The sequence below is a fragment of the Sciurus vulgaris genome (assembly GCF_902686455.1).
Source record: "Sciurus vulgaris genome assembly, chromosome: 1".
In the NCBI taxonomy this organism is placed as follows: Eukaryota; Metazoa; Chordata; class Mammalia; order Rodentia; family Sciuridae; genus Sciurus; species Sciurus vulgaris.
The window spans coordinates 115,616,267-115,630,693 of record NC_136461.1 but is presented as its reverse complement, the minus strand read 5'-3'; the positions used below and the strand labels follow the sequence as shown (position 1 = coordinate 115,630,693).

Here is a 14,427-nt window from a genome sequence, read left to right as displayed (position 1 = left end):
AAACTGGAATGGTGTATTTGTGTTCAGCATCTTCCAATTCCTCCACATTTTTGACTGGGCCCACCCCAGGTCTCCCCGCTTTATGCCATCTTGAAGTGGCAGGCATGACTTCTGTCCCCACTACCCCCAATTCTAGTCTTCCATCCATGACGACTTCCTATCACTTGCATCCATAATAGAAGCCTGATGTACTCATGGGGCAAGACACTGATCATGACCTGGCTGGCCTTCCCCTTCCAGGGCCATTTGTATCTCAGAGCAACACCCCAAACCTCTGAAACCAGGCACCTGGAATTGGATTCCCAGCAGAGCCATGTTCTAGCTAAATGACCTGAAATTAATCTCCCTGAATCTCAGTTTCTCCACCTGTCTTCTTGTTGTTGTTTATTTGGTTTTTGATTTTTATTTTGGTACTGGAGATTAAACCTAGAGGCACTCTACTAGCATTGAGCTATATCCCCAGCCCTTTTAATTTTTTTAATTTTGACTCAGTTTCTCACTAAGTTGTCAAGACTGGCCTTGAATTTGCCATTCTCCTGTATCAGCCTCCAGAGTCACTGAGATTACAGGCATGCCCCACAGCGCCCAGCTTCTCTACCTGGTAAGTGAGAAAAATAGCACCTACTTTCGGTAGACATTGTGATCACTGAACTGAGTTAATTTTTAGAACACAGTGCTCAACACAGCATGAGAAGTTGAGTTGACGTCTCAGTTTAAACCTCCTCCATATCCCAAAGGAAGAATTACTTTCTTCTTCTTCTTTCTCCTTCTTTCCTTCCTCTTCCCCTCCCTCCCTTCCTCCTTCCCCTTCTTTCTCCCTTTCTCTCTCTTTTCTTCCTCCCTCCCTCCCTCCCTCCCTTCCTTCCTTCCTTCCTTCATCCTAGGGGTTGAACCCAGGGCCTCACACATGCTACACAAGCACTCATACCACCAAGCTACACCCCCAGTCCCAGGAATTACTTTTTAATGATAAAATTTTGCAATCCCTTAGCTGGGCACAGTGGTGCGTGCCTGTAATCCCAGAGACTCAGGAGGCTGAGGAAAGAAGATCACAAGTTCAAAGCCAGCCTCAGCAACTTAGCGAGAGCCTGTCTCAAAGTAAAAGTTAAACTGTTTTTTTTTCTTTTTTTTTTAGAATCAGCCATTCTACTCTCCTATGCGAGCTCACCATGGTTCGGGGACCTGGGTGAGAAAGGAGTAGACATAAACACACAGCCCAGTCCAGGATACTTACAACTTCTTCACCAACAGTACAGCCTTGGTGGTTGGGGAGGGGGCACTCTGAGGACTCCACTCACAAACCACGCTGCTGAGGAGGCTCCTTCGGAAGCAGGAAAGCTGAGGCTCCTCAGGAGGAACTGAAAGGAAAGAAGAGCAGTCTGAGGAGCAGCAGGGCTTCCTTTGAGACACCTGACCTCAAGCAGCGTAGCCTCCATGCTGAGGGGAACACTGGGACATTTCTGCAGCTAGAACAGATTCACACACATTCTAATGGATGGTAAAAAAAAATTTTCCCCCGGGGTTTGGGCAGTCCTAGGGATTGCTTTACCAGTGTGCTACATCTCCAGCCCTTCTTATTTTGAGACAGGGTCTCTCTCAGTTGCTGAGGCTGGCCTCAAACTTACAATCCTCCTGCCTCGGCCTCCCAAGTCAGAACCACCATACCTAACTGAGGTACAATTAAGATTCAAAAGTCCTGTGTCAAACTGGGAAAAGGATCCTGGGCAAGGGAAGGGAGGCACCGCCTTTGAACCTTCTGTCCAAAGCAGTAAGAGAATGATTTAAAAAAAAAAAATAGGGACTTTGGAATCATGTAGACCTGGCTATGTGGCTTGGGTAAGTCCCAGCCTCTCTTCAGTTTCCTTACCTATAAGATGAACTGATGATAATAATAGTAATAAATACCACTTGCCTTCCCAGAGTTTTTAGAAGAATTACATGAGAAACAAGGAAGAGCCCTGCATAGGGCTTGCACACAGGGCATTGGCTATATGAAGTCTTCATCTGGATGTGAAGTAGCTAATTTTGTTTTTCTTTTTTGGTACTGGAGATTGAACCCAGGGGTGTTCTACCACTGAGATATATCTCCAGCTCTTTTCATTTTCTATTTTGAGACAGGGTTTCATTAAGTTGGCCTCCAATTTGCCATCCTCCTACCTAAGCCTCCCAAATTATTGGCATTAAGGATGTGCACCACCGCACCAGACACTTCATTTCATCTTTGAAATACCCTAAAGTAATAAAATTAACTTTATTTTGCCAGAGAAATCTGGGGAGCAGAAGTCAAACTGTAAGTGAAGGGGGATTTAAACCCAGGCTGTCTGGCTCTGGGCTCCATGCTGTTAATCAGTCCACTGTAAGGTCAGATAGACAGTATTCTCCATCAGCTAAATGACCCCCTCCGCAGGAATTTCCTCCAGTATTGCACTGATAGACCTCAGTGAGCCTTTCCCAAAAATTCCTGGACCAAAGAAATAACAGGAGTTTAAAGGATCAAACAAGGAATCCTAGAATGCACAGAGTCGTGCTTCTTACAGGCATATCCAAGAGCTCTGGGGACAACTCACCATCTACCAGCAAGTGCACAGTCCCAGTGGGGTGACCATCCAGGTAGCACAAATAGTTCCCAGAGTCATTGAGCTGCACAGACCTCAGAAGCAGCCTCCTTCCTACACCAGCCCATCTTCTGTGGTGTGAACCAGTGAGCATCCAGTGAACAGTGGCATTATCTCCCAGTTCCTCCCCTGGGCAGGTCAGGGTGACGCTGGCCCCAGGCAGGCTAGTCAGCACATCACTTGCCATCTCTGTAAGAGGGAGAACACTCAGTAAGACACAGCATCCTGAGAAAGGGACTGCTTGTGTGACACAGGGAAGCCACAGAGGCTTCAGTACTGAACAACTCTGGAGTCTATCAAGGTCCAGGACATCTCTGCCTATCAGGACAACAGCCTCCAGGGGCTGTCCCACCACCCCCAGATGCCAGAGTGCGCTTTCTCAGTCAACAATCTAGCCACTCAACTCCCCTGGTGAGAAGACCCTTCAAGGGGCCAGGTGTGATGGCACATGCTTACGAACCTAAGGACTCAGGAGGCTGAGGCAGGAGGATCATGAGTTCAAGCCAGCCTCAGCAATTTAGCGAGGCCCTGAGCAACTCTGTGAGACCCTGTCTCTAAAGAAAATATAAATAGGGCTGGGGGGGGTGTGGCTCAATGGTTAAGCAGCCCTGGGTTCATTCCCTGATACAAAAGAAAAAAAAAAAAAAAAATGAAGAAGAGGAAGAGCAGGAAGAGGAGGAGAAGGAAGAAAAAGGAGGGGGGGGGGGAAGGAGAAGAAATAATAATAAAGGAAAAAAGAAAACCCTTCAAGAGCCTGCCCTGTCCACAAAATGAATTCCAAGCTCTTCCTGCCCCTGCCAGCCTTTGAGTCCTCATCTCTCCCACCTCCTAGCTGCTCTAGAGCCTCACTCTGGCTCCACTGTGCTCTTCTCACACTTGCTCCTCCCCGACCCCATCCCCATGACAAGGTCTCCTGTTTCTGGTCTGATCCTAAATATCCCTTACCCAGAAGCCTTCCCTATCCCTCTAGCTAGATTAGGCCCCTGCACAGTGCTGCCTTCTCCACCATGTCACCTCTCACAAGCTGCCATAAATTACCAATTCCCAGTCTGTCTTCCCCTCAAGACTCCAGATTAGGAGTGCACCACAAGATTAGGCACTCTGTTTTGCTTTGTGGTTTGTTAAGGTACTGGGGATTGAACCCAGGGGATGCTGTCCCACTAAGCTTCACCCCCTGCCCTTTTTATTTTTTACTTTGAGACAGGGTCTGGCTGGCCTTGAACTTGCAATCTACCTACCTCAGCCTCAGAGTCATGGGATTATAGGTGTGGGCCACCAAACCTGGTAGACACTTTGTTATATTCCAGCTCCTAAAACATTGCCTGGCACCCACAAAGCAATTGATGAATGTGTGAATAAATGAATACCCCTAGGAATGAACACCAGGGACCCAAATGGGACTCCTGGTACACACAAGCAAGAAGGGAGTCTCAAAATCACAGGTCTTTAGGGTCTATTTTGCAGATGGTAACTGAGGCACAGAAGACTCAGGAGACTTGCCCATGACCACCAACAAGATAGCTGCACAGCTGGGATGTGAACCAGGTGTCTGATAGTGTGTCCCACACTCCCACAGTGTTGCTGCTTTTATTCTAGGACCCCAATTGGAAAGTGAAAAAGACAAAATATGTTTCTTACCCCTTAAAAAATATTGTGTATGCTACTATTCGAGAAAAAGGAGGTTAAAGATTAGAGGAACAAAAACATTTTTTTCTAGCACAGGTTCAGTACAGGTTATAGATTCACAGAACCTAAGATAAAAATTAGCCCAACGACCTTGCACTCATTTATTAACCAATCAATTAAATTAATCCAACCAGCTGAAGCAATGGAGGCCAGGGAACACAGTCAGTTTTCATGTTAAGGATACTTGATCCTTTAAACCAAATGTGTAACTATGGGTTAGCAAACAGCAGCAATAAATCTGGCCAAAGATTTCAGAATGTCCAGAACACCTGATGTCACCTCCCTGCCCATGCTCCTGGGTTGGCACAAGTGTCTCTTTGATCAGCAAAACCTTTTTTCTTGGGAAGAGTTTGTCATCTCATGCTTGGTAGCCTGTCCTTCCTCCCAGACAAGGCCATCGGGAAGAGGGAGTAAGGACCAGTGACTCCTGGGAGGGCTCTATCCTCCCCCAAGCCAAGTAGTCTGACTGTCCCTACCAGTCACTGGCCACAGTCCAGGGACTAGAGACACAGGCATCCAAGAGGCAGAGATAACTTCTTCCTGGCACCAGATCCTGCCAAGCGGTACAAATACCCTTCAAGCTTCCTTCTCAGTTTACCACTTGGAGCCAAAGCACCCTGGCACCCTCTTCTCTGAGGCTGGCAGGAAAAGGACATATGGAAAGTCATGGTGGTAGCCACTCACCCAAGGTTTTCTCTCCTTACCATAAGAACCCTGGATGTTGGGTGAGAAACCTAGGTGAAAGTCATGATGTAGCCAAGCAAGTTTGGGCAGGTCCTTGAGACCCGTTCCCGACTCCTCTTGTTCCACAGTGGGCAAGGAAGGCTCTCTCTCCATCCTACATACAACTGACATTCCAGAAGTCCCCAGAAGCCAGGCATCAGTGAAGAGAACATGATTAGGCATCAGAGAGATGCAAGATGTACTCACTGCTGCAGAACTAGGATACAGCACATGAGTGAGTGTGTGTGTGTGTGTATACAATATACAAAAGTTATGAAGCATTAGGCTGAGGATGGAGCTCAGTGGTGGAGCACTTGCCTAGTATGCACAAAGCCCTGGATTCAATCCCCAGTATTAAAAAAAGTTATGAAGCATGAAACATTCATGAGGGCCCACCAACCCAAAACCTAACCTTATCTCTAAAGCTTACCCCAGTTTCTGGTCCACCCACTTTACATTTTAGGTTTATCCTGCCTTATTCTAAAAACTACATTCACTTTCCATGGATCCCTGAATTTTTCTTTGTTTGATTCTTGAGCTTTATATAGATGGTTCATATGTAATCTTCTATGGTGTTCTTTTCCCATTCAAATGATTCTATGAGTCATTTACATGTAATTTTCACTACATTTTCATTATTCTATAATATTTCATTGGGTGACTCCCATTGAGGGAGATCTGGGGTGGTTTCCAGTGCTTTGCCATATCAAAGTGCAGCTGTCAACTCTCCATAGGTGACTCTTGGTGCACTCACCCACGAGCTTTTCAGAGAATGAAATTGCTGGTCTTTGCATGTATGTGCCCTTTTTTTCCCATAATTGAACACACAGTGCAATGTGTTGAATCCAATGACAGCTTGCCATAGTGATTTCCATCTGTGACTGAATGAGGTTTAGAAGACCCACTGACCCTTTCTATCACTATCAATGGTTTCACTTCTCCATTTTCACTGGATAAAGCAGCTATAAGGATAAAATCTATCATGGACATCAAGTTCATTCACAAATTATGAAGTTGTAGAAGCACTTCAAAATTTGAAGTGTTTGTGATTGATGGAGACACTATCAAAAGAGGACTGTCTGCTAAGGAATGGTCCCATTGCAATGCTTGCAACAGCCCTCCATCAGCTGAAGAGTGAATGTCAGAAACCACAGGTAGCTTAAGAGCACCAATACACAATGGATACAGTCTGTATACAATTGCATAAAAGTCCAAGTAAGGACTCAAGGACAGCTGGGTTCTGGTCTATAATCCCAACAGCTCAGGAAGCTGATACAGGAGGATCTCAAGTTCAAAGCCAGCCTCAACAACTTAGTGAGACCCTAAGCAACCCAGTGAGACCCTACCTCTAAATAAAATATCTTAAAAAGGGCTGGGGATGAGGTTCAATGGTTAAGCACCCCTGGGTTCAATCCCCAGTACCACAAAAAAAAAAAAAAAAAAAAAGAACAATGAACAGCTCATCCTTTCATTGAAACTTTTCTCAGGGTGCTGTTCTGAATCACAGAAGGATATTCAGTCAACCATGGACCAGGGTATACAGCGATAGTCCCATAGGATTTTTTTTTTTTTTTATGTTGGTCATAATAAACCTACTGTGATTCCAGTCATATGAAAGTATTGCACAGGGGCTGAGTTCAGTGATAGAGTGCTTGCCTAGCGCACACAAGGCCTGGGTACTATCCCCAGCACTGGGGGTAAAAAAAGTGTAGTATAGCCTTTCCAAGAAGCTGGAGAGATAGCAGAAGTGAAGCAGCAGAAGAAGCAGCCTTTTACAAATTCACCTATCACGTGGTGGATGTGTCCCATCAGCAGCTGGTACAGCTGTACATCGTGGGGCGGGGCAGCTACACCGCTGTCGGAATAGGAAGTAACACTCACTGCTGATGCGCGTGCGCAAAGCCAGGAGGCACCGCCCCACAAGAAACCAGAGGTGGTGAAGATGCACCTCCTAGCCACCACCATCCTGCAAGAAATGTTGGGCAGCATGGTTCCATGTGTACAATGACCAGTCAACCAGATGGAAATCAAGTCAGAGATGATTGACCAGTACCTGAATGAGCTCTCTATCATCTTTGACCTTATGTAGCATGGACTCTGGGCATCAGGACACTGGCTCATCTCACTTCATCACCCTCAAGTAACCTGTTTAGCCTGTGAGTGTGTGTGTGTGTGTGAGAGAGAGAGAGAGAAAGAGAGAGAGAGAGAGAGAGAGAGAGAGAGAGAGAGAGAGAGAGAGAGAGAGAGAGAGAATCACTTAAATTATGTACAGTAAATGATACTTAATAGTGATAATTAATGTTGGGTGATGCCCACCTCTAAACCCAGTTTCAGGAGCCTGAGGCAGGAGGATAGCAATTGGAGGCCAGCCTCAGCAACACAGTGAGACCCTGTCTCAAAAAACCAAGGGCAGAGGTAGTAAAATACCCCTGGGTTAAATCTCCAGTAACACAAAAATAAATAAATAAATAAGTAGATAGATAAGCAAACAAACAACTATGTTTCTGGTTTATGTATTTACTAATCTATACATTTTTATAGTTATTTTCAAGTATACTCCTACTTATAAAATAAAATCTGTAGAACAGTATGCAGTGTTATCCCAGACGTAGTCTCTTTACTGCATCTTTTTAAAAATATTTTTAGGTTGTAGATGGTCACAATACTTTTATTTATTTTTATGTGGTGCTGAGGATCAAACCCAGTGCCTCACACATGCCAGGCAAGTGTTCTACCACTGAGCCACAACCCCAACCCTGTTTACTGCATTTTTGATGGTATCAAGAGGACTCATCAAGTTATTGACTTATACCATCTAGGTTTGTGTAACTCTGTAAAGTTCACACAAAATCACCTGATGACACATTTCTCAGAATGTGTCCCCATTATTAAGTGATGTGTGACTATATACACAGGTCTCCACCCCCCACCCCATGACTACAGCCTGTGAGTTCCTGCTGGCCACACATCAGAGAACACCATGGGTGTTTAATACATGTTTGTTTCATACAGGGACAAGGTCTTCATGCTAGCAAGTCCCAAAGGCACCATTCACACATGGTCCCAGTGGGGTCTCTTGCTTTGTGCAATGTACAGGCCCCATGATGGAGACCAGAGAAGCCAGCTTTTCACAAGCAGGAGATATGAAGGCAGGAAAATCCATCTATAAGCCAAAGGAGCTCTCCTTTCTGCTTTTGCTTTTGCCTTTTCCAGTTCCAGGAAAAATGTCTCTCTGGTCACTTCCTAAGCCCAGCTCAAATGGAAGCTCTTGCATGTTTAGTGAAAAGCCTGAACAATGACAGGAGCTGTTCTGTCCCTGCACTTGCTGACAATGGCCAAAGCATTTGGGCAGCTCAGAGAAACACCAAATAAAAAGACGTTTTTTTCCTCTTCCACAAAAGCAAAGCTGCAGGGAGCAACATAATGACCATTTCCTCTGCCAAGGAACTTGAGTAATGATTTTCTGAATCTTTAAAACTGAGTCACTTTTTTTTTTAAATAGGGAGTGATTAATTATAAACCACCCATTGGCAAGTATTGCCTATCACAATTCTGCTTCAAAACACATTTTTTCTCTAGAACCTGTAAACAAGGCTGTGTTAACTTTGCTCTTAAAAGCACTGTAAACAGAATGATTATAAGAAATACTCTTAGAAGAAAGACCATAAGGAAATATCCTAGCTCAAGTCAGAGGGGGCAGTGCAGGCCTTCCCACCCACGCATCCAACCCACACACCCCTCTGCCTCCTGACCCGACTGAGTCAGTGCCAGTGACATTGAGTCCTGCTGTCCAGCAGGAGCAGCCTCAGGAGTAGATCTGAAGAGGAGGAAGTGGTGGGCATAGAAGTGCACTCTTAGGACCTCTGCCCTCCTCTCCAAATGGTGGGAGTAAGAATAATTTCTTTTGTTTGTTTGAGGGATTTTTATTTTAATTTTTAAAAATTTTTGTTATTCCTAGGGGCAATTTCTTTCTCTTACTTTTAGATTTCTACCTTTTCATTATTTATTTATTTATCTATTTTTCTGAGATGGGGGTCTCACTAGGTTCCCAGGCTGGTCTTCAATTCTTCCTGTCTCAGTCTCCAGAGTAGCAGAGACTACAGATACGTGACCACCCCACCTGGCTTTTCTGTAATTTAAAATTTTTCTACAAGATACTTACATTACTATTTTTTTTCTTTTTTTGGTATTATGGATTGAATTCAGGGGCACTTTACATCTTCAACCCCTTTTATTTATTTATTTATTTTTTAATTTTATTTTAAGACAGGGTCTCACAAAGTTGCCAAGGCTAGCCTCCAACTTGGGATCCTCCTGCCTCAGCCTCTGGGATTACAGACATGTGCCACCATTCCACACCTGGCTTATATTACTCTTATAATGGAAAAAAGTGTGTACATATATATACACACACAACACATATGTATATACATGTATATTTGTTATAAAAACAAAGACTTGGGTCTGTCTGAGTTGTTACATATCTAGGAGGAGGTCGCAGAGTGCAAGGGGCCCTGGGGATAGGGTAGATTTTCGAGACAAGCAGCTTCTGAGACACTTTCAGGTCACAGAGCACCCACCCAGTTCTGGCAGCTCGGTGTTGTCACTCGCTGGACTTGACTTACTCTGCACGTCCTTCCCCTGCAGGCCTGATGCCCTCCCTGATGGATACAAGGAACCGTCTGTGGACTCAGCCTCCAAGCCTCCCATCTGTCCTTATATCTCTACTCCTTCAGAGTCCACCAGGACCTTCCCTGTAGGCCCCACAGGAGGAGAAGGGCCAAGGGAAGAGGCACCACAGGCAGCGAGGTGAGGAGTCACGACTTCCGGCAGGACGTGCCCCAGCAACCGCGCGCTCCCACCCCAGCCTGGCAGGCGGCACAGCAGCCCTGGAGCAGGGCATTGTGGGTGCGGCACAAGCTGAAATTTAGTAAACAGAACACAATTTAGCATCTGCCCTTGAGCAAATGCTCAGCCTTTTAGGGCCAGGATTGCAAGCCTATGCCTGTCCCCTCCTTCAGAAATCAAGAATTTTTTTTCATCATCATGTGTAAGGCCAGAAGTTCCTAATCCAGGAGACACAACTTGCAGTTACTGAGCATTTATTCTGTGCTGGCTCTGTATCACCCTTTCCATATTTTATTTTGTTTAACACCCACAGACCCCTGGGAAGAGCGTAAAATCACCTTTAATTCAGGTTATTCTGAAATAAATGATCCTGAAATATTGAGAGGTGAGAAAGAAGGACACATCATTCTTAAAAGAAAAAAGAAATTTGACCTTGAGAAATGGTTGGGAGCTTGATGAGTGGAGCTGCTGGGAATGGCATTTCATGAAGAGGGAAAAGCATGTGCAAAGGTATCAAGAAGTGAAGAGTCCTGGGGAGGATTGGGGTTGAAGCATCTAAAGCACAGTAAGGGAGGAGGTGGGACCTGTGAGGGAGCGGGCAGGATGTGCACACCCTCCAAGGGGTCAGTGCTGGCTCTAGAGGCAGGAGGAGGCCCCACCAAAACTCAGCCTCTGTCCCACCTCCCACCCACCTCCTGTCCCAGCCTCTAGGATAGGAGCCGATGCTACTTCTTACTTCTGTTTCTCTCTCTCAATCACCTTGAGAATAAACCAACTGTCCCCCCCAGCTCCTAGGCATCCTAAAGCACCCGAGAGTCAGGAGAGAGGAAGGGGCATTCAAGTATTGTGAGTCCTTTTTTTCCTGCCAAGACTAGTGTCAGATGCAGGAAGGGAGTACCCTTATCCCAGGTTTCTATGAAGACATAGGAACAGCAGAGAAGACAAAAGTCCCTCCCTGGGACTGAAATCAGAAAAGAAAGCATTATGACCTCCTGACAACCACCTCCCCAAAGTGCCTTTAAGTGCCTTTTTTTTTTTTTTTTTTCCTTAACCACTGAGCCACATCCCCAGTCCTTCTTCATATTTTATTTAGAGACAGGGTCTCGCTGAGTTGCTTAGGGTCTCCCTAAGTTGCTGAGGTTGGCTTTGAACCCATGATCTTCCTGCCTCAGCCTCCTGAGCCTGGGATTAGAGGAGTGCCCCATCACACCATAACCAAAGCATCTTTTCAATCCTCAAATACCCTCTGTATTTAGTCACTGACCAACTGAAGGTCTTGCCCTGCTTTCTTCTTTCATATAAAGTACATCTCAGAGCAGGAGGCAGCTTAAGGAAGAGGAAACATCCCTGCACCATCAGGAGACCGAGTTCTATTCCTGATCTTGCCCAGAACTGGCAGGCCGCTGTGGGCACATCACTGACCCTGGCAGAGCCCACTTGCTTTCTCTGAAAAATGAGGGTTCAGACTGAGATCTGGAGGTCCCCACCAGCCCCCATTCCTGCTGTCTCAGTTTCCCATTGCCTCATGATGATTAGCTCCCAGGGCAGGAAGCACGGTTTCTTACCTCGGACAATACCAGCTTGCAACACATACGCAATCTGTGAATGTATTATTTTAATAGGTGAGGGCTTGGGGAGCAGGATGGTGGCCAGGTCATCCCAGGGCCCTCAGAAAAATGCATTTCCCTCTCTGGAGAACTCTAAGGGAAAGAAATTCTCACCACCTCCCTTGCCTTCCATTCCTCAAGGGAAAGAGAGCATAGATCCTAGCATATCCCAGCCAGTAATCCCACAAATCCCTGCCCATGTGGCCTGTGTAGTCACATTCCCTGGGGAGCAGACACCCCTCGAGCAGGGACTCTGCAGCACAGCTCTTGGGAAGTGGGGTTCTTCCCCCATGAGGACCAAGCCTGGGTGCCACAAACCCAAATAGCTGTATTGCTGCTCTAATTTCTTCCCCCTTCGTGTGAACTGGCAAATGTCAATAACCAGAGAAAAACATGCACACGGAGAAACAGATTTCTCAATTCTCTTGCAGCATACTATTGCTCTTGCCAGCAAAAACAAGTTCAGCTTCCTGGCCCCATTTATGTAAGCAGTGAACAGGCTGCCTGGCCTGCCACCGAGGACACAGGCTTAACTCGTGCCTGCTAATCCCATCTCACAGTCGTTTCTTAGCAGTAGCAGGGACGTAGGGTCCAGCTGGCAGCCCAGAATGGCCTCTCACCTCTCAGGTTTCAGGGGCACAGCATTTCAGACTGGGTCATGGAAGAATTAAAGGTCCCCTCTCAGCACTTGGGGCCTTGATCTGAAAGGAGGTGAACGTCAAGAGGTTGCCAGGAGAATGTGGGCAGCCCATGTCCAAATGGAAATAAAGGCAGACCGTGGTCCCACACAGGCTAGGACAGGTCCCCAATGTTTTCAGTCACCTCTCCTTGCATTCTCCATCTGAGGACTGAAATCAGTCTTCTGGCTTCCATTGCAATAATAGTCAGAACCATCATTACAGAGCACTCACACCATGCGCCAGGTGACCAAGTCTCCCCACAGCAGTGCTACAAGGGAGTCTTACCCCACTGTGCCACTGAGGCAACAGAGGTCAGAGAAGTGAAGGAACTGGCCCAAATTCACACAGCTAGTGAGTGGGGAGTCTGTAATGGGCCCCACATGAGTCTGGCCAAAGCCTTTCTCTCTCTTGCTTGACCCAGGTACCTCTCTCTGCCCCTACCCAGTTCCCTCTCTTCTGGGATGCCCGCCAACCCCTATCCATCCCCTAATTCCCTCTCCCCTTCCCTGCTCTTCTTACACCTTCTGAGACTTCAGAATCCGGGGAAAAGGAACCCTGAGGTTTGAGGGGTATGTGCAAGGGGGAATGAGCCTCCTCACAGCTGGCCACCCCTAGTAGGACCTGAGGATCTCTCTTAGGAGCCTGGAGTCACACCCTTGAGATTTCTCCCTGGACTCTATAAGAACAGCATTTGTATCCTGAGTTATATCTTAAAAGCACCACTTGCCGGGTGCAGTGGCACATGCCTATAATCCCAGTGGCTCAGGAGGCTGAAGCAGGAAGATCAAGAGTTCAAAGCCAGCCTCAGCAATTTAGCAATGCCCTAAGCAACTCAGCGAGACCCTGTGTCTAAATAAAATTTAAAAGGGGATTGGCTCAGTGGTTAAGCGCCCCTGAGTTCAATCCCTAAACCAAAAGAAATAAAAAAGGCATCATCGCCTCTGACTCAATCTCACTCCCTCCCCAGGTCCTTCCATCACTGGGTCTGTTCATGTCTCTCTGATATCCCAAAATGTCATGTAGGACAGGTGAGGCTGCGGACCACCACAAGCCGGGACTTCCAGGCTGTAGACTGTGTCCCCTGCCACCTTCTTTAACTTGGCTCCCAACCCAGTTTGTCCAAATCCCTCTTCTCAGAGTAATGACTCCTGCTGGCAGGAGCCTGCCCCCGGCCCTTGCCCACTAATGTGTTTGTACTTCTTGTACCTGCTTGTATTTGTCTTGTGTTTGGCGGAGTCAGTATTTACCTTGGCTCAGCCTTCCTCTCCATCTGCACTGCGGATTGCCAGGAGAAAGGCCTGGGAGGGAGGATCATTTGGACCCATAAAAAGGTGGCCTTAGATGCTAACTCAGAAACCCACGCGTGAGGGGTGACCTGTTCCTCGAGGGGAAAACATTCAATCCTCCCCTGGCAGCATCAGAGATAATGAGGTGGCCCCAGGCCAAGAAGATCTGGCCTGGATCACCTCTCAGAGATTATAAAGTAATTAAAGGAAAAGGTATCTAAAGATAGCAAACAATTCAACTCCCCACCTCCACCCAACCCCAGGAGGAGATTAAGATATAAGGAGATTAGCCACAGAACTGAACAGGGGCCTGGAAAGAAAGGCACTGATACTCCTGATGCACCCACATGGGACTTTGGTCCAGACAGACTGAGAGGAAGAACTGCAGTCAGGAATGGGTGCTGAGATAAGGGTGGGTGGCTATTTGAAGATGTAAAGGACCCTAGGGAGAGTTTACACCAAGTTGTTGCTCCTTTCCTTCCTCCCTTCCTTCCTTCCCCCCACCCCGGCATCAGGGATTGAACCCAGGGTGCTCTACCACTAAGCTATATCCTAAGTCCTTTTGATTGTCAGACAGGGTCTCACTAAATGGCTGAAGGGGGCCTTAAACTTGTGATCCTCCTGACTCAGGCTCCTGAGTTGCTGGAATTACAGGTGGGTGCCACTGTGCTCAGCTAAAGCTGCTCATTTCTTTCTTACTTTCTTTTTTTGTTTTTTTTGTCTTTTTTTTTTTGTTTGTTTGTTTCTGTTTTTGTTTTTTTGTTTTTTTCCGGTACTGGGATTGAACCCAGAGGCACTGAACCTCTGAGCCACATCCCCAGTCCTTTTTTTGTATTTTTATTTAGAGACAGGGTCTCACTGAGTAGCTTAGGGCCTCATTGTGTTGCTTAGGGCCTCGCTAAATTGTTGAAACTGACTTTGAACTCACAATCCTCCTGCCTCAGCCTCCCAAGCCGCTGTGATAACAGGCATGTGCCACCGC

The 14,427-nt window shown here is 46.6% G+C and overlaps 1 protein-coding gene across 2 annotated transcripts in view; it reads right to left on the bottom strand.

The window, feature by feature from the left end:
- The window catches only part of IL6R (interleukin 6 receptor), a 54,397-nt gene that overhangs the window by 27,815 nt on the left and 12,155 nt on the right, over nucleotides 1-14,427 (bottom strand). The window contains exons 2-3 of one of the 2 annotated variants that reach the window (XM_079117562.1): nucleotides 2,568-2,804; nucleotides 1,235-1,358 (exon numbers count right to left, since the gene is read on the bottom strand). In XM_079117562.1, coding sequence (XP_078973688.1) covers nucleotides 1,235-1,358; nucleotides 2,568-2,804 — 361 coding nt within the window. The remainder of the gene's footprint in view (nucleotides 1-1,234; nucleotides 1,359-2,567; nucleotides 2,805-14,427) is intronic. The other variant, XM_079117563.1, reaches the window with a different exon arrangement.